At 32.3% G+C, this 24,777-nt stretch overlaps 2 protein-coding genes across 4 annotated transcripts; one reads left to right on the top strand and one right to left on the bottom strand.

Moving 5' to 3' along the window:
* The first annotated feature begins 6,476 nt into the window (after window positions 1-6,476).
* Window positions 6,477-9,014, top strand: LOC133877819 (cysteine proteinase inhibitor-like). Its single transcript, XM_062316244.1, has 3 exons — window positions 6,477-6,637; window positions 7,202-7,412; window positions 8,780-9,014. Exons 1-2 carry the CDS (start codon window positions 6,536-6,538, stop codon window positions 7,406-7,408), a joined length of 309 nt encoding a protein of 102 aa, XP_062172228.1. The 5' UTR covers window positions 6,477-6,535; the 3' UTR covers window positions 7,409-7,412; window positions 8,780-9,014.
* Window positions 9,015-13,272: 4,258 nt separating this feature from the next.
* Window positions 13,273-20,509, bottom strand: LOC133878267 (uncharacterized). Of its 3 annotated transcripts, XM_062316802.1 has the most exons (8): window positions 20,156-20,509; window positions 18,370-18,461; window positions 17,776-17,886; window positions 15,505-15,577; window positions 15,190-15,283; window positions 14,676-14,789; window positions 14,426-14,483; window positions 13,273-13,988 (listed from the first exon to the last, which is right to left on the bottom strand). In XM_062316802.1, exons 4-8 carry the CDS (start codon window positions 15,557-15,559, stop codon window positions 13,530-13,532), a joined length of 780 nt encoding a protein of 259 aa, XP_062172786.1. In that variant the 5' UTR covers window positions 15,560-15,577; window positions 17,776-17,886; window positions 18,370-18,461; window positions 20,156-20,509; the 3' UTR covers window positions 13,273-13,529. The 3 variants fall into 3 exon arrangements, with proteins under 3 accessions (XP_062172786.1, XP_062172785.1, XP_062172784.1); XM_062316801.1 differs by lacking the exon at window positions 18,370-18,461; XM_062316800.1 differs by lacking the exons at window positions 17,776-17,886; window positions 18,370-18,461 and having other exon boundaries at window positions 20,156-20,508.
* Between the last annotated feature and the right edge of the window lie 4,268 nt (window positions 20,510-24,777).

Raw genomic sequence — 24,777 nt, 5'->3', positions numbered from 1 at the left:
ATATATATATATATTGTTTTTTTTTTTTATTCTGACATCCAACTGTGAAGGGTGAAACTCGGTTGGGCCTTGTGGAGAGTAACAGTAACAGAGGAAGATCACATGGTTGCTATGTATGAGAGTGATTTTTTTTTTTTTTAATATATAAAATCAAGAACAAAGCGAGGGGATTTTGGTTTGTTTCGTCTCCAAATGAGACACAGGTGGCGTGGGTTGGAGTAAAACTTATCTCCAACTCACGCACACCACTTGTTTGACAAAACACAAACCAAAGGGAAATGAAGAAAAACAAAAAAGAGAAGCAAAAACAGGTTTTGCTGTGAAGAAAAAAAAACAAAACAATGGAGTGAATTTTTTTTATTTTTTTTTATCAAATGAAGTATGCAAAATCTATGATGAGGAGATTTGCAGACTATTAAGGAGAAGGTAACAAAACAGAATAATAATAAAAGGAAGAATTCACAGGACCTTGGATCAAACACTAGCGTTAGCCTTTAGCTCTGATACTATGAAAGAAAACATAAAACTAAAAGAAAATAAAGTGGAATAATAAGAAATAGAGACAAGGATTTTACATAGTAAAGCCCTAAGCCTACATTATGCTCTTATTACTTGATTAATGTACAATACAAATGATCCCTATTTATAGGGATATAGAGAGAATACAAAATGGTATGTAGAGAGAATATAATCAAATCAGAATTGAATGTATTCAAATCTGATTTGATTATAATCAATTACAATTAATGAGAAGTAAATCAAATCCTCTAATATATGGAGAGTACCGTAATATATGGTATCAATATATTCTCTAACAATTATAAATAATGAGAATTGATTAAGATCTAGATATTGCAAATCAAATATTAGTAACATCTAATTACAAAACAATTAATGAATCAAGGAATCACTCATGTATATACTCCAACTTAAAGAATAGGATTCTCTCCATTTTAATTAAAATACTATCCATTTTAATTAAATGGTTAGGATTTAAAGTTAATGCATCTATTAATATACATGATTTTACATTATTTAAATTTTTAAAAGACGTGCCAACATTGACTTCATATACATCATTAGATGCATCAATTTTAAATCCTGACCTTTAATTTGAAATGGAGAGGATCCTATTCCCCTACTTACGGGCATGTTTGTATTCGTTTTTACAAATAGTATTCAAGATTTAAAATCTAAAAACTAGGCCTCACCCATGAAAAACATTTTTGAGTTAAAGTTTTTGAAAATCGGTTTTCTAGAACCAGTTCCAAAAATATGGCATGAGACCAGTTTAGATATTTTCAAAACTTAAAACAAGTTTCATTTGAAAACATAGAAATTAAAACAACTCAGAATCTCTTTTTGTTTTTGTTTCTTTTTTTTTTTTTTTTTTTTTTTTTGCTCTCTCAAAAATAGGTTTTCAAATATAGCAAATGAACTGTCAAAATTATCCTATAAATATCAGTTACATCAGTCCCTTCCCTTCACATCAATTTCTTTCAAACAATCAAAAGTACTCTCAATCATGAAGAGCTTGTCCATTTTGGCCATCTTCCTACTTGTTCTCTTCGTCGCTTGTGGTAACTTCTTAAAATCTACTTTACATATACTGAAACTTAGAAATAATGTGTTATTGGCATGCAAAACCATGCCAAACATTCATTGTATATATATATGTATATATATGTAATACTAGAGTTAAATTTATCCATTTATATTATAAAATAGTTGCATGAACAGGTCACATTTGTTTCAACAATTTACATCTCTTTAGAGGATTGATTCGCTCTTGTTAATAAAGTGTTTGTGAGATATTTGTGTAGTATGTAGCATTAGTCATATAATAATATTCAAAGCAATCACTTAAATGTTAGAGAAAGCTAAGGAATTAATAATTGAGGGTCAATTAAAATGAATAGCAAAGATTCCTAACTATGTAGCAACATAGTTATGGTTTTTAGAAGAATCCTATATTTTCGTTAAGTGAGGGAAGCAATTTTATATGATTCCTTTTGTTTATAAAGAACATTGCCAATATTAGTTGCCTTTAAAAGTTTGTTTGATCAATGGTTGCCTTCAAAAGTTATCATTTTAAATGGTCAATATCATATATATATATATATATATATATATAGGTTGCTCTACCTCAGTAGAAACTGAGCCGAGGGCTAACAGAGTTGCATGGCCTCATTACCCACCTTGTGTCAGTGGTACTTGCACAGATCAGATATGTTGTGCTCAAGGTACTCTCTCTCTCTCTCTCTCTCTCTCTCTCTCTCTCTCTCTCTCTCTCTCTCTCTCTCTCTCTCTCTCTCTCTCTCTCTCTCTCTCACTCACTCTCATATGTAGTTTCATATTTAACTTATAACCCTGATCTGTGTGCAACAACGATCCTCTCCATTTTATTTAAAATGAAGATGAGTCATTTCGTGATCAGAATTTTATGTTGTATCTAACGGTGTGGATGATGGTATGTGATAAATATGTTGGCATGTCATTTAAAAAAAAAAAAAAAAATCTTCTTGTTATTTATTTAAATTTGAGTTTACTTTTAAGTGGCATTATTTCAAGTACTAAAAAGGTGAGATAGAGTTGGAATAGATCTTTGGTTTAAATCTTACAAAGAAAGAAAGAGAAAAAAAAAGAAAAAAAAAAAAAAAAAAAAAAAAAAAAAAAAAGGGATAAGGATGCGCCACAATTAGTTGTCCGAATTGCTAGTAATTTAAACACCTAATGTGAGATGGCCATATGAGACCTAGTTGCCCAAATAAATATGGGATGTCCTTACATGTGAGTTCCATTTGGGCTCTCTCATATATAGAAGCTGCTCAAATTACTAGCAATTCAAACAGCTAATTATTATGGATCTCAATCCAGAAAAATGTCTTAACATTTACATTTGGAAAAAAAAAAAAAAAAAAAAAAAAAAAAAGAAGAAGAAGAAGAAGAAGAAGAAATAAATGTAATATTAAGTAAAAGATCTCATGATGTTTTTTAGATTTCTTAACTTCCAAATTCCATTTTAATTATTTCCCTTCTTTTGTAAATCCAAATAAATAAATGCTGGTTCAAATTCCCCTGATTCTATAGCTTAAGTCTACTTTAATAGTTGGAGTTATTGTTATGCTTATCATGAGTAATGCTATTTAATAAAACTGACATACAATTAGTCAATTACTTGATGACGTGGCCCTTGAATCATCACTTGTAACAAGATAACTAAATGGTTTTTTTTACTCTCAGTTCATCACAGTTGTATGGCAATCATATAACAGCATTACACTAAAACGCTTTTGAGTTTTTTTTTTCTTCCCTTTTTCTTAAATAAATGTTAATGCTTAGAGAATTTATTTTCAGCAAGATAAAAACAATCATATTCTTGGGACTTTGTATCAAAGTGTGATATTTTTGGAAAGAATAATGTTCATCCTACTTCTATACTGATGCTGATTCAATTGTTGTAGGTCACAAATTTCGATGGCCTGAATTGGTTGGAAGGAATGGGCAGCAAGCCAATGCGATGATACAAAAGGATAACCCTCTGGTAACAGTAGTGGTCCTACCTCCAGGCAGAGTAGGATTTGCAGATTTTTGTTGCAATCGTGTATACCTTGTTCTTGATCTCAATGGCAATGTCCTTTCTACACCTATAGTTGGCTGAGACTACTTCTTGTAATCAAGTTTGAAACAAATAAATAACTACTTATTATATTTAATTTTAGTAATTCTTTACTTAAATACTTATGCTCAAGATTTATAATAATCAATTCCCATTAAATTTATCTCAATGAGATATTTCACATCTCTTTGATTTCAATAAAAGTGATTATAAATTTCATCTTGAGTAATAATGTTCTCACAATGTTACATATGACCACCCAACACGCCAGAATTTTGAATATACAAGATCTCACTCCTAAATATATCAAAGTGGCATACATTTCACATTCCTCTTATGATTGAAAGTTAATGCTATAAGTAGTTGTGAGTTTAAGTTATTCAATCGACTGTAGTTTATAAAATAACAACTCACCTGTTCCAGTTCAGTGTATTCTAATCACACCAATGTATCAATCAGAAGCTTCTACAGTTCTACTTCTTTGATCAAGATAGATCATCATGATTGATATGTTATAATCTTATCAAATGGAATGCTCAATCCTATCACTAATTATGAACTAGAGTTTATAAGTCAAAAGGTATTATGGTTTAGATTTTTTGTGTGATAATCCTATTAACACACTTAAACCATATTCAATGTAACTTAAAGACTATATATACATAAATGTCTATTTGCTGAATGTTCTAATTTATCTCAGAAAATAAACAATTTTATTATTAAATGAAAATGCCACACAAAATAAACTAGGTTTTAAGGCATTATCCCTAACAAAAAGATGACGTGACACATTTTTTTTTTAAAAAAAAATCTGCCTACCCATTTATGTTTTTCGAAGCTTTATTTCGTTTTTGATAGTTCGACTCTTCCATTTCTTTTCAATTTTCTCTCTTTGTGCCTCAACTTTCTTCGTTTTCTTTATTTATTTTCTCTGCAATCAAAGAATGCAAACGCCTAAAAGATACATATTATACTTGTTCAATTGTTCGTCAAAGAAAAAATTCTGACATCCAAGGGAGTTTATATTTTTTCGCTTAACTTATGAATATGTTTCTATCAACTTAAAAAAAAAAAAAATAAGTTGTATAATTTGTATGAAATAAAATAATTTACTAAACATAAACCCCCCCCCCACCCCCAAAAAAAAAAAAAAAAAAAAAAAAAATTATTCTAACTTTGTCATCTCATACTATACACACACTTTATATGTGTGTAATACATATTCATACATTTATCTCATCTATGTATAACATTAATTACATTCAAACACAATATCTATAATCAAGCTTATAAGTGAATCTGGTATGTACATTTGTCGTAGTTTTATTATTTATTTATTTATTGTATTTTAACAATAAAACCAAATCATATGATAAAATTTTAACTAAAATATACGAATTTGAGAGAATAGTCGCTGAATATCAAATCTGTGGTTCATGCAGCCAACGGATTTAGATTCCCATCAAAAGCCAACAAGAAATTATTAGCTAGTGATTCACGTCTTTCAACCCGGTTCATATATATATATTTAAATTCTTATGAAAAGCTCACAAGATATTATTAGCAATTGGATCAAGATTAAATATAGAGTATAAAATATTTAATGACCATGTTTGTAATAATGGAATATGTTAGTTCTAATATTATTCTTTCTTCTCTTGTTAAAATATTTATATATTTTCTACAGATACACATATTCTTATTTTTGCATAAGCAAAATCTTATTTCATTATAAGAATATTCATCATCTTGAGATGTAATATTGTTATCATTAATTTGTAATAATTCTTCAGATTCTGTACCAGATTCAGATAATTCATTTAAGAGTCGAGATTTTAATTTATCATCGATATTAAGTTCTTTAATTTTATCTTTTATTTTGCAATTATTTTTATAATGACTAATTTGATCACATTTATAATATACAGGTCGTCTCTTATAAGGTTTATATGGTTTATACTTAATAGATGGTGTTAGTCTTTAATCATTACACAAATTTAATTATATATGTTTTAACGGATTAATATGGAATATACATATAAAGAAAAATGTTTTGTTTCTATTTTTTGTCCATCTATTGTCTATCTCCATAAAAAAAAAATGAGCAAATTCTAGTGGATAACCACAAATATCAAACATGTGGATAAATGAGGCAAATAGACTTGAAATTTCATATTAGAGAGTTTATATGAAATTTACCTTTAGTTCATATTATCCTTTTTATCATCTTTTATCACTTTAAAGTTAATGTGATTTTTAAAATTAATAAATATTTAGTATCATTTTTTTTGTATATTTTTTGTTCATCATCATACAATAAATATATAAATTCACTATTAAATTTATACGACCACATTTGAATTTTACAAATTTGATGATAGATTTAAAAATTAAAAAATTAAAAGAAAGACAAAACATATTTTTTTAAAAAAATTAACATTAAATTTAAAATAAATTATTATTAATTTTAATCTAATAATTATTTTAAAAAACACGTAAACTTTAAAACAAAGATGAATAGCTTCTCACACGTTCCTCAGCCATTCATTTGACTAGAGCAATGCTTAGGAACTAAGCAAGATGGCGGAGGAGTTATCGTGTACGCAAATCTATCAACTACTATCCTACAATGTCAACGTTCGACCTCACTCTCATTGGCCCAGCATACGCCACGTATTGTTCAGAGTAGCTTCTCTCTCCTAGAGATACATACAACTGATTGGGCGCCAGCTGGCAACTGCAGAGGATAAGAAGAGAAGGCTTGTAGACGATTGAAGTCAACGCAGCGCCAAAACTGACAACGGAAAGCCCCGCAATATTTCCAACGCGCTAAAGTATCTGCGTGCCTGCCAATCTCTCCTCTATCCTATTTAAAAACCGCGCATTGATTGGGTTATAGGCAAGTCGAAGAAGAGGATGGCAAAGGTTGGAGGAGTCACCGAAGTTGGGGGAAGCCAGAACAGCGTGGAGATCGACGGCCTCGCTCGTTTCGCCGTCGATGAGCACAACAAGAAACAGGTTCTCTAATTTCTAATTTCTTTCCTTTAATCTCTGTGTTATGAAATTTTGTAATTAATCAATTATTAGGGTTTTTTTTTCTTTCTTTTTTTTCATTAGTGCAAATTGTGCATAAAGGCAGAACCTTTGTCCAATTAAAGTTGGCCTTGAAAATATAAATTTTTGTGAAGGATGTGGGAATGCGGTCGACCTTGATTATATGCTTGAGGTTTTGGATAATAAGCTTTATTTATCATATCATTTGTTACTGGCAGATTTAGAATATAAATTAAATGATCAAATAGGTAAATGGTGTTCATTTACTATGATATGAAAGTAAAAGTTTAAACATTTTTTCCGTCATTTATCTCTCATTTTAATTAGATATTCTACGTGTTAGATTTCACTTGTTAACGGGTTTGAGCCCACCCGTGTCAGGAGAATGTTAGAATACTAATTAATTGATCAAATTCGTCTCTTTCTTATTAGCAAAATTTTTTGGTATAAATGATAGTTTAACATAAGCATCTTGAAATTCTGGGTGTTATTTATGTTAAAATTATATTGTTGTGCTTGGTGGTGTAGAATACGCTTCTGGAGTTTCAGAAGGTGGTGAACGCGAAACAGCAGGTGGTTTCGGGAACTGTGTACTATATAACGCTGGAGGTGACTGATGGTGGGAAGAAGAAAGTTTATGAGGCCAAGATTTGGGAGAAGCCATGGTTGAACTTCAAGGAGTTGCAGGAATTCAAGCTCATTGGTGATGCCCCTTCACACTCTAGTAGTGCTTAGCTAGGTATCGATCCCGGAACACAGTTGCTTTGTTTTGAATCTTTGATTCTGATTTTCTTGAGGTTTTATATAATTTAGTTTCTTTGCGGTGTTGATGTGTTACCCTTTTGTTGTAGATTTCATCAAATTTCTTTCTTTAGCATTCGTTTTTTAGCTACTATTGAAATTGACATTACATCTGCTAATTTGGACCGAAACCCAGAGAAGAAAAGAAAAAGAGTGAAATAAATTAATAGAATAATGGAATTGGGATACAATGCTGGTGCTAAAAGTTGATTTGTGTTTTTTTTTTTTCACTCTCTCAATGCGTCAAATTTCATCCTTAGGAGTTCTGAATTATTTGTGCTTCCATGTTAGACATAATGTAGTGAGAATGTTCTTCAAATGTCAGCTGGTATACAAGATATATCTGTTTCTAGTTCAAAAGGTTTTTAGCTATAATGAGGAGGTGTGCTGTATAGGTGATTTCACGCATGTCTCAATATTAGCTTGGAGACACCTCAAGAGACATGTTTCGGAATATATCTGAAGGCCTGCAAGTCAACTTAACAGTTAATACATCTCAAGCAGGGTAGTTGTTTAGTTTAAAAGGGCTGAGAATTTGATGAGCATCCGACTTTTTATCAAACCATGCAAATATCAAATATGTTGGAAGGTTCTGAAGGTTGATATATGAGATTGAGTGGAGTGCTTGTTTTGTAATACCTTGGTCTCATGTTGGGAGCCTTTCTCAAAATTTTCTACTCTTTGGGGAACTTATTAATGGGGTTGAACCCCAGGAATTCCCCTTTTGAAGGAGAGTATCTACCATTTGCCTCCAAAGAACGGTCTTATGTTGATAACATTCATCAGTACAGTTCGGCGGGATCTCATGACTTTACCATGAGAAGACCTCTGGCTGAAGATTCCTAAAGCCTGTTTTTATTAATTTGCAAATATTTGCCTCCTGGCTGTTGCTTATGTTCTATAAGTCCTACATCTCGATCTTTATTCTCTTCTATTTAAGAAGAATGTTAACATGTTGTGGTGTCTATTTCAGATACATAGAGATCTTTCCGTAACATTCAGACATGAAAATATGCCCAAGATTGCAAAACTAGTAACTGTCCTAATTTTTTGGGCTCATGTTATGCAACTCATATTTCTGTGAGCCGAGTCATTAATTAAGTTATATTACTTGCAACTATTACTGTTTACAATTTGCTCGTCTTTGGGACTTATTTGTTTTCCTAAGATCAATATATATATATATGCCAGTGCTTCTGTACAAACTCTTATTACATTACTATCTTTGTACCTTAGATGAAGTTGCATATGGTACTGGTGTAGCTCACAGTTTGTAACGCTGATAATATTTCATTGTATATTCAGGTGACTGAAGATCTGATGTATCATCTTACTTTGTTTCAAGTTGAAATAGAAGTATATCAGAACATTGAAGGCATGTTCCTATTTAAATAAATAAATGTAAATAAATCTTATCCGAATCAGATTCTTAGCCTTCAGGATCTGGTGGATTCGCCTTTCCTTGTGACCAGTATTTCTGTTGAATATAACAACTTATTGATGCATAAATACAGTAAGTAATTCAATTTTGCTTTTCTCATCCATTCCCTTTTAATTCAATATTTCTTTTCCTTTGTAAACTCTCAACATGCTGTTAAACAAATTCATTGCAAGCAATTACACACGCTTACACGACTCTCTTATATGGCCAAAGATAATTGGATTTTTGTGCTTGGAGGTGAGGCAGCTTCTACACCAATTAAAGATGTCCCCAAAAGTCTTGCTTAAGCATTAGTGTTGCTTAGCACATCATTGATCTTGCCAGAGTGAAGACATTTAATTAAATGTTATGAGTTGCCTTCACATTTAGATAATAAGCCGTCTCCTTGAAGTCAGTTAAATGAAAAACTCCATTGTGTTCTCAAGGTAACACAATGGAGATCGAGTAAAAAAATTCATGCTTGGTGCGATATCTTGTTGTACTACCTTTGGAAATGTCTACCAATTTGGTGTGCACCTTCATTTAAGAAGATAATCTATTTCATTAGTGATTTTGTTTGGATTTGATCTATGATTGCCTACTTCTATTTCTGCACTTAAGATTTCTTTTCTCACGGCAAAACTTCTCCTTCTTCCATTTCTCGCACAGGTACAGGTTTTTTTTTTTTTTTCAACACCTTTCCCCGACACTATTCAACTCTCTTCTTTACCTCTTCTCTACAAAACTTCTCCCCACAGTGTCCTATATTCTTACACTTCACAGAAAGATTGTTTTCTTTATTTTCTTCATCTAGTTAGGCAGAAATCAAATGAACTCGAAGAGTTCAAACTTCATTCAATCAAGAATCCAAAATAATAAAGAAAACTATGGAGAAGGTGAGTTCCCTCCCTCAGTTTTTTTCTCTCTTTCAGTTTTTTTCTCTTTCTTTGCTTCAAAACAACTGGAAACGCATCTTATTTATAGAGGATTTCTACCAATCATCTTTCTACACGAATCCCCTCCTAAATGCTTGAAAATTGAAGCCAAAATTATTTTATTTACTCAAATGTAAGGCCACCACCTTTAATGAAATAGAGGCCATAATCAAGAGTGCCCTTGAGGTATCGTAGAACTTTCTTTGCAGCAATCAAACGTGGAGTTAATGGACTTTCTTTGCCACTTTTGATTAACAACAAAAGCAATCTATGGTCTAGTCAAAGTGCAATACTGTAATGCCCCCACAAAAGACCCATACTCAGTAGAATTCTGAAGAGGATCCCCATCAGTTTTGGACAATTTGAAATTAGAGGCAGTAGGTGTGGAAGAAGGTTTGGCACCTAGCACCTAGCATCCGAGAACGATGAAGAAGATCGATCCTTATCAGTCTTCAAAGTGGCAATGAGTTGAAGAAAAAGAGACTCATGAGTACCAATATTCAAAATATTATTAACATAAATAAGAAGAAAAGGATTACGGAATCTTTGTGAAACATAAACAAGGAGTGATCTACTTTGGACTCGATAAATCCAAAATCAAGTATGGAACTAGAAAACCGACTGAACCAAGCTCGAGGAGCTTGTTTAAGGCCATAGATGGTCTTGTGAAGCGTGCAGACATAATCTTGAAAAGCATAATTAACAAATCCTTTTGGCTGCTCTATAAACACCTCCTCATCCCAAGATCCATGGAAAAAAAAGAAAAGCATTAGAAACATCTAATTGCCTAATGGGCCAATTAAACTAAAGAGCTAGAGCCAAAACTAACCAAAAAGTAACATGTTTAATGACTGGACTAAAAGTCTCAAAGTAGCCAACCTCATTCTCTTGATCAAACCCCTTGGCAACTAATCGGGCTTTGTATCTTTCAATGGTACCATAAGATTTTTGTGAGAAGGACGAGGATGGAGTTTCCAAGTGCCATTAGACAAAGGAGCCTCAAATTCAGCCTTCATAGTAATGTATCAATTTCAGATCCTTGACTGCTTGAGTGTAGGAAGTAAGCTCAACAGGTAAAGATGATGAGTGGAAGGCTTTAATAGGATGTTTGGTGGAGTAGAATAACTAAAAATCAGAGAAATCTTTGGAGCAAGTGATTCCAAATTTGGATCAAGTGACCAAGGATGCTGTATTGGAGCTGCTGGAGCTAAATCCAGTTGTTGTGTTGGTGCACCAGAAATATTATCTTGAAATTGAAGTAACAGGTGGATTGTCAAGGGCACTAACAGCCGATAAAGAGGCCGACAATGAATCAAAAACTAAATCTGTGGAAACAACATGTGGAGCTGCTAGACATACCAGATGTTGTGTGCTTTGTGCAGTGGTAGAAGAACTAGAACATGAAAAATTAGGTGCAGGAAGAATGGTACATGCAGCATTAGAAATTACCTCTGTAGGCTTGGAAGATGAATTAATATCTTTTGCTAGAAAATAAACTTCATCAAAAACAATATTTTGGAAATGTACACTCAATTGGAGGAAGGATCTAAGAACCTGTAACCACGATGATTAGCACTATATCCAATAAAAATACATTTATTGCTGCGATATGTAAGTTTTATATGAAGTAAAGGGTACCAAGCACAGTCAAACACCTTCAAAAATGCATAATCATGTGCAATGTGAAAGAGTTTGGTATATAGAGAAGCATTTTGTAACACAGGGGTGGGAAGACATGATTAAAATAAATAGATAGCAGTATAGAATGCATCAACCCAATGTGTTTTATCAAGATGAGATTGAACAAGTAAACTTAATCTCGTTTCAATAATATGGTTATGTTTTCATTTAGAAATACCATTTTGTTAGGGAGTATAAGGACATATTATGATGTGGAATATATCATTTTAATCAAGAAAGTTGTGAAATGGTAGGCTATTACATAAAGGACAAAGTTATCCTTCAAATTGGATTGGAAGAACTTTTTTAACCCGGCCTATAATATTGCAATGTGTCATTTAGCATTACAAGGAAACACATTATTTTTTAATAGTACGTGAGAAGCACGTGTTTTTTAAATAAAAATTCCTCCAACTCTTTTAATGCGATTAAAAAAAAATGTCTATTTCTTTTAGATTAAAAACATTATGTTTCTCACATTCAAGAGTATATGACAATTTTATAGACTGAGTTGAAAGAAAACTCTGTCCTTACATAAATAGGGGATTCCTTATCAATGCCCTAAAGCAACAAATGAAAAGGTATTATTTGGCATTGGTGATGGATTTATTTTGGAATAAATTTATTTATAGTTGCCAAATTAAATAGAGTGATTTTGATGGTAGAGGCGACTTTTGTAGGTGGGGCAAAGGCAGGAGAGTGGTTTTGGCTGTGATGCAGCGTTGGGTCTCTTGCGGGTGTCTGTTTGTGGGTGCTTTGTTATAGTTCCGTTCTTTTGGATGTTTGCGGGTGGTTTTGGATGGGTTTTTTTTATTATATTATTTTATTTTATATATATATATATATTCCTTTTGTATACTCCTGGTCTACATAGAGGCTCCTTACGCTTTTAATGATATTTTCAATTACTTGTAAAAAAGAAAAATGGCAAATAGAGTGATTTATGGGAAAAAAATCAAACAACTTTCATGTCTGTGCTAGAACATTTACTAGTCTTCATATGATTGCCTATAACTAGAGTAATTCTAAACGTCATACTCATATGTTCCTTTAATAATGATGTAACTTTTAAAATTATCATTTGATCAAAATTCAATAATGATAAATCACAAGTCAATGATGATTTTAAAAGTTACATCGTTATTAGAAGAATACTTATACAAAAGAAACAAGGGTACGACATCTAGAATTACTCGCCTAAAGGCTCTCTCTCAAAAAGGCAGTTTACAAGTGTTGCGTTAATAACAACGCAAATAATTGCATAAAACAGAGGATTCTGTTCGGGTAAGTTAGATCTATCTTCTGAATTTATGCATAGCTTATTATCTTCAATCCGAGAAAACTGTTGAAAGTTGAAACCCCTCTACCATTCTTTGGAATCCAGGATTTTCCCCGTTTAGAATCATCCTTAACAATTTTCCCTGCGTTAATTCTTGAATGTCTGTTAATCCTGGTGCAAACAAATTCTCTTTATTTCATATATTTCATCATTTACTTGGATCATAATATTACGTTATTCTCCCCAAGCTGAAAGTTGTTCATCAGTCTAGCATCGAAAATCACCATCTAACCATCAAATTCTGCTCACAAGAGAAACAATAAGAAGTGTGAAATGACTTTTTCCTTTTCTTTTTTCCTCCTCATTGGGTGTTTGCAGTTCTGTTCATCTTTCTATCCCTATTTTCTAACCATCTATCACAAGAAGCTCAACCTAACATCTACATGTATAATCTTAAAAGAACTATGAACCTATGTGAGGTAAGTAAGCAGTAAAGAAAATAAGTTTGAAACTATCAGTAAGCATTAAAGAAGCATATGATACAAATGTCTAAAGAAAACCAAAAGAACTACACTGTCAGCCTTTCCTAGGATGGTGTTTGCAGTTTTGTTCATCTTTCTAGCCCTAATTCCTATCTTTCTATCACAACAAGCTCAACCTAACATCTACTTGTATATCTTAAAAGAAGAACTACAAACCTATGTGAGGTAAGTAACCACAAACACCAGCAACACATGCAATTCAACCTTCTTCATCATAATCTTCCTCCTCCTCATCTATCCTTCTACCTAAGTTGGCAAGTTGAATGGGATCAATTGCCATATTTTCCATGTCAGATACAGACCAGCCAGGGTATTCCTCGTGCTTCGTTTCTGGAATGGGCTCTGCAGATGAACTAGCAGGGGCAGCAGCAAGGGCTGCTGAGTCCCCATCATCATTCAAGTCCAGGTTCAAGTCAAAGTTTCGAATTGGCCCTTCTCCACTTTTTTCACCTAAAATGTTTTCCTCCAATTCCTTGGCTTCTGCCCCATTATCGAGCCTCTCAAGGCTTTGATTGTTCTTGGAAATGTCTGGATCATCTTCAAGCTTCTCAAATTGTGCAGCCAACTCCCTCTCTACCGTTCGGCTACCTCGTCCACGACCTCTACCTCTGCCCCTACCCCTTCCTCTACCACTGCTGCTAGTGTGACCTGCCTCATGCTGCAACGTAGGAAAAAATCATCAAACAAATCCTTCTCTGTTAAAACAACAAATGATTAAATTTTGGCTTAAAAGAAGTGTTCCAAGTTACAGAAATGTCTGTCCTGTTATATTGTAACACAATCTTACCAAAACAAAAATCAGTAGAACTCGTGATGCTATGGGTTTTTCACAAATTCAAAGTTTCCAACATATTTGTTTCCCAGCTGATTGATGTTTAGAGAACTAAGGAAGATATGCATATAATTGTATGTCCAATTAAACATCCAAATTGAAACATGTTCAAACACCTTAATAGATAAATCAAGAATAAGTCTCGCTAACAGAGATAGAATAAGATGCTGAAGACCTCCTTAAGCGCAGAGAACAAGTTTGATAGTGTCAACAAAAGAGAGAATGATAACCGGAGTACCAAATTGCAGCACAGAATATCTTACCATCCTACTCCTCTTCAACTCATCATCACTATCATTTTCCTCCTCATCAGTAACTTTCCTGATAAATGAAAATATTAACATATTTTAGTCATAAAATGCCTCAAATTTCTTTGACATAAAAAAAAAATTAAAAAATTAAAAAAAAAAAAAAAAAGAAAAGAAAAGAGAGAGAGAGAGAGAGAGAGAGAGAGAGAGAGAGAGAGAGAGAGAAGAAAAGAAAAGAAAAAAGAAAATGAGCAGTTTTCTAAACCTTTTTTTGGCAACTGAACGATCTTCACTAGCATCAGAACCACCTAAATCAGGAACCTTGCTGACGATATCCCTCAGAAAATCAAAAACGTTAAAGGTCTGGACACACTGTTTTCTGCAAATACAATGATCAAATTAGAGAACCTTAGATTTACAACTTTAAACTAAGCGTAAACAGAATCACGTTTTCTCATAGCAAAGAAATGATCCTATCCTATAATGCATGGATATCTCCTTTCGCTTGTGTGTAGATGGGAGAGTGAGCCGATATATCTAAAACTATTTTCTATGTATTTTATGCCAGTACAAACTGCCATATGTCAGAAATACAACTCCAATATGAACCACTCTCTTAATTAATGACCATTATCAAGGCATAGAGGTGCAATGGTGTTTGAAAGAAAAAAGTCGAGAAAGGGTTTGATATTTACTGAACTGTGAAAATCTAATCATCGTCTAGCCCCAAAGAAGAGATACTTACAACTTAAAAGTTACTAAATGAAAATTTCACTTACAAATGCAAAGAATTCATGGTCTTTGCTCCTCTTTTCAGCGTAATATCATATGTCCGATCACATAGATCTTGCAGAAATAGTTCCAGAGCTTTAGCTGAGGATTACATTGACCACAGGCAATAAGTATCATAAATAAAAATAAAAATAAAAAAGCAACCGTAATATTTTTTGTCACAAAATAAATTTTAACAAACAAAAGAAAAGGAGAAATGTTGAAAGTGAAACAAAATCTGTGAACTGCTACCGAAAGAATCATTAAAGAAAGAATTAGAAATAAATAAATTATATGTAAAAAGAGAATTTTAAAATACTCACAAACTAGAAGAGGCACAGCCATGGCAATCTTCCCAACATCCTCATCAGATTGCATAATCTTCTTAATCCGAGCCTGTGAAACAATTATATCAGCCAGATAACCTAATCAGGTTTTCTTTTTTCTTTTTTTTGATAAAAAATCAGGTTTTCTTATAAAAATAAATAAATTAAAATAATAAAATAAAAAACCTAATCATGTTTTAAAATCAACTGCAATGAAAGAATGTCGACAGTATAGATGGACTGAATATTCAATTTATGAAGCAACACCATAAAGATGTTATAACCACACATCTAGAAAGAGAAAGAAGGATAACATTTAAGCATAAATGAAAAGGTAAAAGCAATAATGAGGATGACAAATTACTGGACCGAGTTCGAGAGCACTTGTCACTCGCCAAGCACAATGCCAGATCCATGTCAAGTATTACACACAGACATGCTACTTTTACACCACCTAAAAGTTTTGCAGATTTAGATTTATGTAAATTTTGCATAATTTCTCTCATATGTAACTGATGATATAATTTTAATTAATGCGATCAAGTAGGGGTCTTTCCAAGTTAGAGTTACAGAGAAACACTCTAGAAGCAAAGGCTTTTCATTAAGTAGACCTTAAAAGATATATCCGACCAGTTTTGGAAAGAGGAACAGGAACAACGGTCTCTTGAAACTTGAGTACCAAAGATACCTCAAACTGACCACTTTCTTTATCTTAGATCAAAAATTATTCACAAGGAATTTTTACATAGTTGAGAAGTATAGCAATAAACTTAATTTAAGTTGAAAAAAAAAATTAAGAACTGCTACAACACCAGTTATTCTCCATAAACCTAGTGTTAAACAATAATGAAACAGCAAGTTTCTTTAGGAGGGAAAAAAAGAATGCAGCTTAAATGAGGATGTCCCAATGAGTAAGTGGCAACACAACAAAAGACGTGATAATTAAGCAAATTAAAAGTGGATTGTAAGGGGATAAGATGAGTGAAAGACCTAAAATGCAGCGATGTACAGGAGCAACTGTCAAGTAGAAGCTAAGAAGTGAATAAGAGGAAGGTATGAATATGGACAAAAAATTATCATAGCTAAGGACCTAAGAAAGAATATACTTCTAGATAGAGCAAAATGTAAAACCAATCATGAAAGCTAACAGCATACTGATAGGATTACGGTTTAGTTGAATTGACTTGAAGAACAATTATATGTAGAAGAATTATCATGGATGACAAAGCATAAGATCAGCAGCCTATTGTTTAATCAATCCAGGTGGCTTTTCCCGTGCAAGAAGCATCTGAAAATGACCTGTCATGGAGCTATGTCATGAAGAATGATTTGCTTAGGGGCAGAAGAAATTGGGCTTATCTGGGAGGGTTGCCTTAATTTCAAAAAACTAGAGAAGAAAATTTTCCTACAAAAGATGAATAGTGCTACTTAAAATGGGATGACTTGTTAACTTCCTTTAAGTGCCATATGCACCATCACCTCTATCGTGACTGCCAAATATAATCTGGATAACATAAGCAATCTCTATTCTGAGAACATTCCCCACCTCTCTACCAATTGCAACATGAAGAACATGCCTTAGCTTATGAGCAAAATAGGAAGTGTGCTATACTGTTTATTACTGAAGACTTCCTTTTTTTTTTTGTAAGTAATTGCAAACCCTTATTACTGAAGACTTCCTTAGGATTAGCGGAACATGAGGGACCACTTCCAAAGTGCAAAAATGTCCATAATTGTTTGAATTCAGACATATTTGTTTAATAGATGGTCAAAGACTTGAAAGTTCAACCATGGGACTTCTTAGATTCCAAATAAAAATTTATGGACCCACCATCAAATAAGCCCTATCAAGTGATTTTTGTTAACTAATTCCATGGTTAGTCCTGACATTTCTCATGTTGGCATGCCAGTAGGACCTAACAAGCACAAGAATATCATAATCAAATCAAGGACAACTGTGATGCTTGAAAGCTAATAGTCTATCATATCTTATCTAGATTTGCATCAAATAGATAGCGTTCTGTTGTTGCAAAGAGAAAAGACAGAATAAAGATAATTTAGAAAATGGCTATAGTGAGCACAACGAAGAAGCCAGATCAAAAACAAGTGGAAGAACTAGTGTTCTAGAAAAAAAAAAAAAAAAAAAATCAATTGCACCCTGGTAGCCAGAGAGTCTAGACTAGAATTGCCTCTTTTCTGTTGGAATAGTTGAAATTCTTCTTCTTAGGGGTTTTCTTTTTTCTTATCAACATAGAGTTGGAACTTAGCTGTGTAATTGTAAGTCGACCAGTGTGAAGCTTTAGCTTCATTGCCGGCCACAGCTCCCAGCCAACACCGTCAACAGAACTCAAGACCCATAGGAATGAGAAATAAAGAGAGCTGAAATATTAAAAAAAATTAGCAAATAAATATAGAGAAAGAAAGATCATGGACAAAACAATCATATCGCCGAGGCCCTTTATAGGCAATAATCCCCCATTTTTGTAAGTACTGTCATCAACTTAACAACTACTTCTTAATGCCCTCTATAACAGGTACACCATTGGTCAATGGTTCCAAACCATGAACTATTAGCAACCACAAACCAACTTCAAATGAGTTTGAATCCCTCTATCTTCTCCTCTATTCTCTCTTGCATCCCCCATTTGCACCTTTCAAACAGTTCAAAGAAAACTCCAACTTCAAAAAGCTTCTGCTATTTGTCACATCAACAGCCACCCTGAAAGATAATTAGAGTAACTAGACTGCACCTAAGGCACATCAAAAGGGAGAGGAGGGATGCAGAGATAGGAATATGAAGGCTCCACAACCTTTTGCACGAGGTGAAATTGATTGCAAAACATGCATAATATGATTAAACACCTTCCACTTGTCCCTCTCGGAGTCAACAATTCATTGATTCACGTAGACAACCAAACCAGCCGTCCACAATAGAGTGATTTACTTCTATCTCCCTGAGTGGCAGTTTATTGAAAAAAATAAGTTTCCATACAATAGATGTACTTAAATACTTGAGGTCAAACAATCGAGAATACAATACTGTAACTAAAATGATAGCAAAAGTGGGAAATAGAAACACCATTACTTCCACTTCAGACTCTACTTGTCATGACCTAGGGAAGCGCTAGCCACATCCACGTTTATAAAGCTCAATCTCACCTACTAAATAACCAATGTACGAGTTAGCACTCATGTAACACCTTCACAATCTACGCACCCAATGCGGGACTAACTTTTGGGTTGTCACAATCTCTCTCACTCAAATCTCTTATGTATTCGTTAGGGTCCACAGCACGATGCAATGCCCTAACACCACATAAAGTTAATAGGTTGACTCTCATATCATTTGCCATGATTGAGGGAAACACTAGCCATGTTTGCGCTATTACCTCAAAAGAACTAGTCAAAGCTATAATTAGATCTCCCTGAAATCACTTATAAAGATCAATCTCAACTAATAAGGAACAGATGTGGGACTTAATACCCATGCAACACTTTCACAATCTCCCCCACTAAATTCTTGACGTCCCCTTCATGTTCCGCATCACATTACAATGCCCCCAATATCACATGGTGTTACTAGATTGGTCTACTACCATTTATGATGGCCCAAAAAATTGTTAGCCACATCTACACTATTATCCAAAAAAGACTTGTCAAAATTATAATTTGAGCTATCTGAAATCACTTATAGATCTCAATCTTAGAAACCAATGTGAAACTTATTACCTATGCAACACATTTACAGTCTTAGAGCTTGTTTGGAATTGCATTGGAAAATAGAGTTTTTTTCTATAGAAAAAAAAAAAAAAAAAGCCTATTTTTCAAGCTTCCCCAAAACACAATTTTGATTTTTTTTTTTTTTTTTTTTTAGAGCAAAAAAAGTAGACAAAAAAAAAAAGCTTTTTAAAAAGTTTTTTTTACCAAACAAACTCATTTTTGCTTGGCATAACTTTTATATATTAAAAGCACTTTTGAGTTTTGAGCTTTTTTTTTTCTTTTCTTTTTTTTTTTTTAATGACGAGGAACCCTTCCAAGGCAAGATCACTTCATATAACCCACCTCTATCAAGTAAACCTCATACTCATGTAAAGCGCATCTTCCACATGGATCGGGTAATACTCCGGCTTCGCCGGCAAGCTGGCTCCAAAGAATTATTTGCCCTCACGTAAAAAAAAAAAAAAAAAATGTTTTTTTAAGTTTTTTACCACTCAGGCTATTTTTGCTTAGCACAATCTTTATGTACTACAAATACTTTTTTAACTCCTTAGCGCAATCCCAAGTGGGCTCTTACTGTCCCAATGTGAGTAACTTTATCTTGGAGAACAAGAGTACAGAAACCTCCTAGTAACATAAATACTAAAAAAATTCACCACAACCTGATGCTAACTGGCTATAAAACTTTAGGAAAGAAAAAAATAAAAAAAATCAGAAACAGATTACCCATTTCATATAACCAATTACATGTAAGAACAGTTTAACTCACATAACCTAAGTAAACCTTCATATGTATTTATGTGTATACATCTTCCACTCAAAAAAGAAAAGAAAAGAAAAGAAAGTAAAAAACATGACCATCAAAACAAAATTAGAATCCTAAAAACACACAGACAGAGACAGAGACAGCGACAGAGGGAGAGAGACTTACAGCTGGGAAACGAGTATCGAGCTTCTTCCTCATGGCGTCAAACTTTGCCGACCATTCCAAGAAAAACGCCAAAAGAAGGCAAAAAAACAAAACAGAGACAGAGACAGAGAGCAAGCAAAACCCTAACAAAGAGAAACGAACTCCAAATCTCTCTCCTCCAGTTGAGTAGTCCCACAAACAGTAGAAAAAGAAAGCAGCTAAGGATCGAAACCGTCCACACTCGAGCGCACGAAGACGAAGATGAAGAAGAAGAATATTTGTAGAGATTCGCTTTGGCCTATCGAGTGTCGTCCCTCAAACCCCTGTTTCCGGACCCAAAAAGCGTGCCACGATAGACACTCTAGCTCAGATAGACCCTACTTTCACTCTCTCTCTCCCTTTACTTTTTCTTTTTCCTTTTTTTTTTTTTTTTTACCTCTTTCTTTATAGGTCCGCCTTATATTGTTAGTTACCACGTCAGCAATAACTGGGTTTCGGTTTCATAATTTCTTTTAATTTCTGTTAAATCCGTTTACCACGTTAGCATCGTGCCAACCACCTATCATAAAAATTAGGAAAAAGTATTTATCCTCTTCAAATTATCACTTTATAGGTATTTTTTTTAAAAAAAAAATATATATTAATTGTGTTAATGTCTTATTTAAATTATCAAAACAATTTTAATGTTTTTTTTAAGGTCAACAAAAAGACAAAATTGACTTAAAAAAGATTTTAATAATGACAAAAATATCTTTATAAGTTCAAAAAAAAAAATTAAAAGGAAAAAATCAAAATGACCCCCTTGGTTTTTTTTTAAAAAAAAAAAAACAAAAATTAGTTAATTTTTTGTTATAATTTATAGATTTTTTTAAAAATTTTATGAAGGTTATTTTAATCATCGGGGGACATTGACATTATTTTGGTAGTTTAAGATAACATTGATACAATTGGTAATTTAAGAAGACATTGACAATGAAGTGGTGGTTTGATGAAATATGTATACTTTTACCAAAAATTATATGAAAAAAGGTTTTTTGTAAACTTCGTCGACGCTATTAATATAGAGAAATGCTCAAGTGCACATTTTCAAGCAATTACTTTTTAAAACGTAGCGGTAAAAATTATTATTTAATTCAAAATTCAATAGTGATTCATCTAAAATTTAATAATAATTTTTATTGTCGCGTCAGAAAGTGTATGTAGCATTTCTCCTATTAATATTGAACAATTTATTTTAGAAATAAATACAAAACACGTATTTAGGATTGCACCAATTTGCAAATAGCCCTTCAAGATATAAATAGTTGCCTAAAACTCCTTGTGGTTAACAAAAATAACAAATAACTCTCCCCTCACAACGTTTAAAATATTGACGGAAAACATCAATACACCACTCAAGCACTAATTAAAAAAAAAAAAAAAAAAAAAATGACAAGTGTCTCATACATTAAAAAATATAAAAAACAAAAAACATAAGTATAAAAAATTCAAAAAAGAAAAAGAACTTATATTATAGTATAAGTTAATAGTTTTCAAGAAAAATTATTTTAAGCTAATAGATATAAGAATAACAAGATATACTTATTTTAGATTTCCATTATGAATTCCTATATGTAATTACTTATATTTTAAAACTTCTATTGGAGAAGGGTACAGATTAGTCCCATACATTGTTGACTTGTTAAAAAAAATTTGAGGAGAGTTTAGGTAAATGAAAAAAAAAAAAAAAAAAAAAAAAATTGTTATTTTTAAGTGTAATGCCAGAAGTCACTCTTTTAATCAACCGGTAATTTTAAGGCAATTGAGAAGTGGATGGGCAGACGGGCTAAACCAAATCGTGAATCGTTTGAAAAAAAAAAACACACAATTTTAAATGTTAAACTGTAATTTTGCTAAATGCTTAACTACGTTTTTAAAAATTATGTTTGAAAACACACATTTTAAAATCGTTATTTTTAAATCTCACTTTTTAAAATCGCAATATGAAACGAACCCTTATTGTTGGGCTGTCTATCCCTTTTTATGTACTTTTATTTGCTGTAATGTTTCCTCTTCCCTTTCCTTGAATTGTTTAAAAAATAAAATAAAATAAAATAGCAACCAAATCAATATTAAGGCTGACGAGAGAATGAAACAAACAATCAAATTTGCAAAGAGTCAAAGCATCATTAAAATTACAATTATAAACAACAATTTCTAATATATATATATATATATATATATATATATATATATATATATATATATATATTGAGTCGAATTATTAATATTGTAGCAGACTTAAAAGGGTTAAGAATTTTTTTTTCGAAAAAGTAGCATTCTTTATTGAATAAAATTCAATCATCTAAAGGCAAAAAAACGCTCCCTATATATAATACCATAGATACAATTGAAAATTTCTTCAATCCAAGCTCTATATATGACACACAGAATAGCCTATTTGGCTATAGTATAAGCAATTGTATTCGCATTTCGCTTGACATGTTCGATTCTCCAAGATCTTAGTTGATACAACCGATCTTTAATTCAATCCACTATATGTCCAAAATTGCTTCAATTATTACATATTGTTTTAACGGCATTTACAATCTGTAGAGCATCCCCTTCAAAATTGTATCATTAAATCTCATCTCTTTATATAACTCCATAGCGTGCAAAACTGCCAAAGCCTGAGCCATAACAAGTTGAACTAAAAAGTTTCTGGTTGAACTACGTGCAGCCAAAACAATTATAATAATATATAATGATAATAATAACGATATTAAGAACATTAGAGGTGTTGTATTTAAAAATTTGGAAGCAAGACTAACTTGGTGGCTCCTTCAAATTGAATTTAATGACTACAATGCATGAGAAGTATAGGGATATAATATTCATTCCGGCTTCGCGTTATTTATCATGATATAGAAGGAGTAATTAATTTTGTATTTGGGACTCAACTTTATTGTTATTGTTATTGTGAAGTTCAAAATGGCATAAGAGCACTAGCAACAGATTTCCAACCATTTTCCCTATATTTAGGGAACAAAACTACTTTTTGCTTCCTTATAAAAAAAATATCACACAATAGATTCCCTTACTTTTCCCTATATCAATTAAATATTATTTTTTTACTCTTATTTTATTTTTTTTTCTCTCTTTCCTACTTTTTCTCTCTTTCCTACTTTTTCTCTCTTCCCTATATCAATTAATTATACTTCTTTTTTATTAAAATAATACATAGGGAATGAATAGTAGACATGTATACATAGGGAATCACTATTCATTCCCAACTCCCTCATCTAAATATAGGGCATCTGCTGTGGGAGGTTTTTTGATGTTTTTCATGAAATTTTTCCTAAATATAGGGAAGGGAACCAATATAGGGTAACTGCTACTAGTGTTCTAATGGCTATCAAAAATGGTGGGTATAAAGTTAGCTAATTTGAGAAACTTTATTTATTATCTCCAATTATCACCAAATTTGTAATTTTCTTCTAATTTTTTAAAAGTTGAAATTGACCATCCATATTAACTAACCTTTTTTTTTTTTTATTATTATTATTATTATTTTATCACCATATATTCCTTATATATATACCTAACACCCTGTCCTTTTTCTTTTTCTTTTTTCTTTTTTTTCTTTTTCTTTTTTTCCTCTCCTCTTTCTCTTTCTCTTTCTCCTTCTCTTATTCTTTTTCTATTACTCTATTCTTTAGGGGTGAAAATGTAGGTGGATATAACTCTCCGCATTTGTTATTCGCACCTATCCACATATGCGTATTTAGTTAGCAACAATATTTTCCGTATATATGCGGATACGAATGCGGATAGTTGTTTTACGGCATGCAGATGATGTTAATAACCGCATAAACATTCCCTATATATATATATATATATATATATATATATATATATATATATATACTTAAATTCACTAAAACAACGTTGTTTTGAATTTGGTAAGTTTAGGACCTTTAAATTATGTTAGGTTTTTTTTTTTTTTTAATATCATCTTAAAGTCATACCTCACTACATTTACTTATTTCTCTTTTATTTGGGTAATCCAAATCTTGATTACTTTTATGAGACAATGATCATCTATGGCTGATAATCGTGAATTGTGTAACAACTTAAATTTTAATTTATTTAAGCTTGCATATAATAATAATCGCATTATTTAATAGTGCGTATAGATTTATATAGTAATCCAAAACGCTCATTACCTTATATGCGGATAGCGGATAATAACCGCGCAGATGCGGACAATAAACGCATGATACGGATACGGATACCTGAATGTAATAACCATATTATGCAGATACGGATATAATAATCGTATTATTTAATATTGCGTATAGATTTATATAGTAATTCAAAACGCTCATTACCTCATATGTGGATAGCAGATAATAACCGTGCAGATGCGAATAATAAACGCATGATAGGAATGCGGATACCTAAATGTAATAATCACATTATGCAGATACGGATATTACTAATATTCACATCAATACTTTCACCCTACTCTTCTCTCATTTCCTCTGCCGCATGCCCTCTCGAGTCTCCTCCTCATCTCACGCTCACTAGAGTTGTGAGCAAATAAGGGGAATTGCTCCCCTTATAAAGGGAAGGGGAGTTGCCGCATGTGGAACAACCCCCTC

This window comes from Alnus glutinosa, chromosome 9, assembly GCF_958979055.1.
Source record: "Alnus glutinosa chromosome 9, dhAlnGlut1.1, whole genome shotgun sequence".
NCBI lineage: Eukaryota > Viridiplantae > Streptophyta > Magnoliopsida > Fagales > Betulaceae > Alnus > Alnus glutinosa.
Note: the sequence above shows the minus strand (reverse complement) of the source record. Positions and strands in the feature narration are given on the sequence as shown.

Bases quoted from the DNA above. Each gene is read 5' to 3' on its own strand.
- LOC133878267 (XM_062316800.1), bottom strand. From the start codon at position 20,188: ATGAGGAAGAAGCTCGATACTCGTTTCCCAGCT. The intron at 15,578-20,155 runs GTAAGTCTCTCT...ATTGTTTCACAG, and splicing joins TCGATACTCGTTTCCCAGCT to GCTCGGATTAAGAAGATTAT. The intron at 15,284-15,504 runs GTGAGTATTTTA...TGTAATCCTCAG, and splicing joins GGCTGTGCCTCTTCTAGTTT to CTAAAGCTCTGGAACTATTT.
- LOC133877819 (XM_062316244.1), top strand. From the start codon at position 6,536: ATGGCAAAGGTTGGAGGAGTCACCGAAGTTGGGGGAAGCCAGAACAGC. The intron at 6,638-7,201 runs GTTCTCTAATTT...TTGGTGGTGTAG, and splicing joins ATGAGCACAACAAGAAACAG to AATACGCTTCTGGAGTTTCA.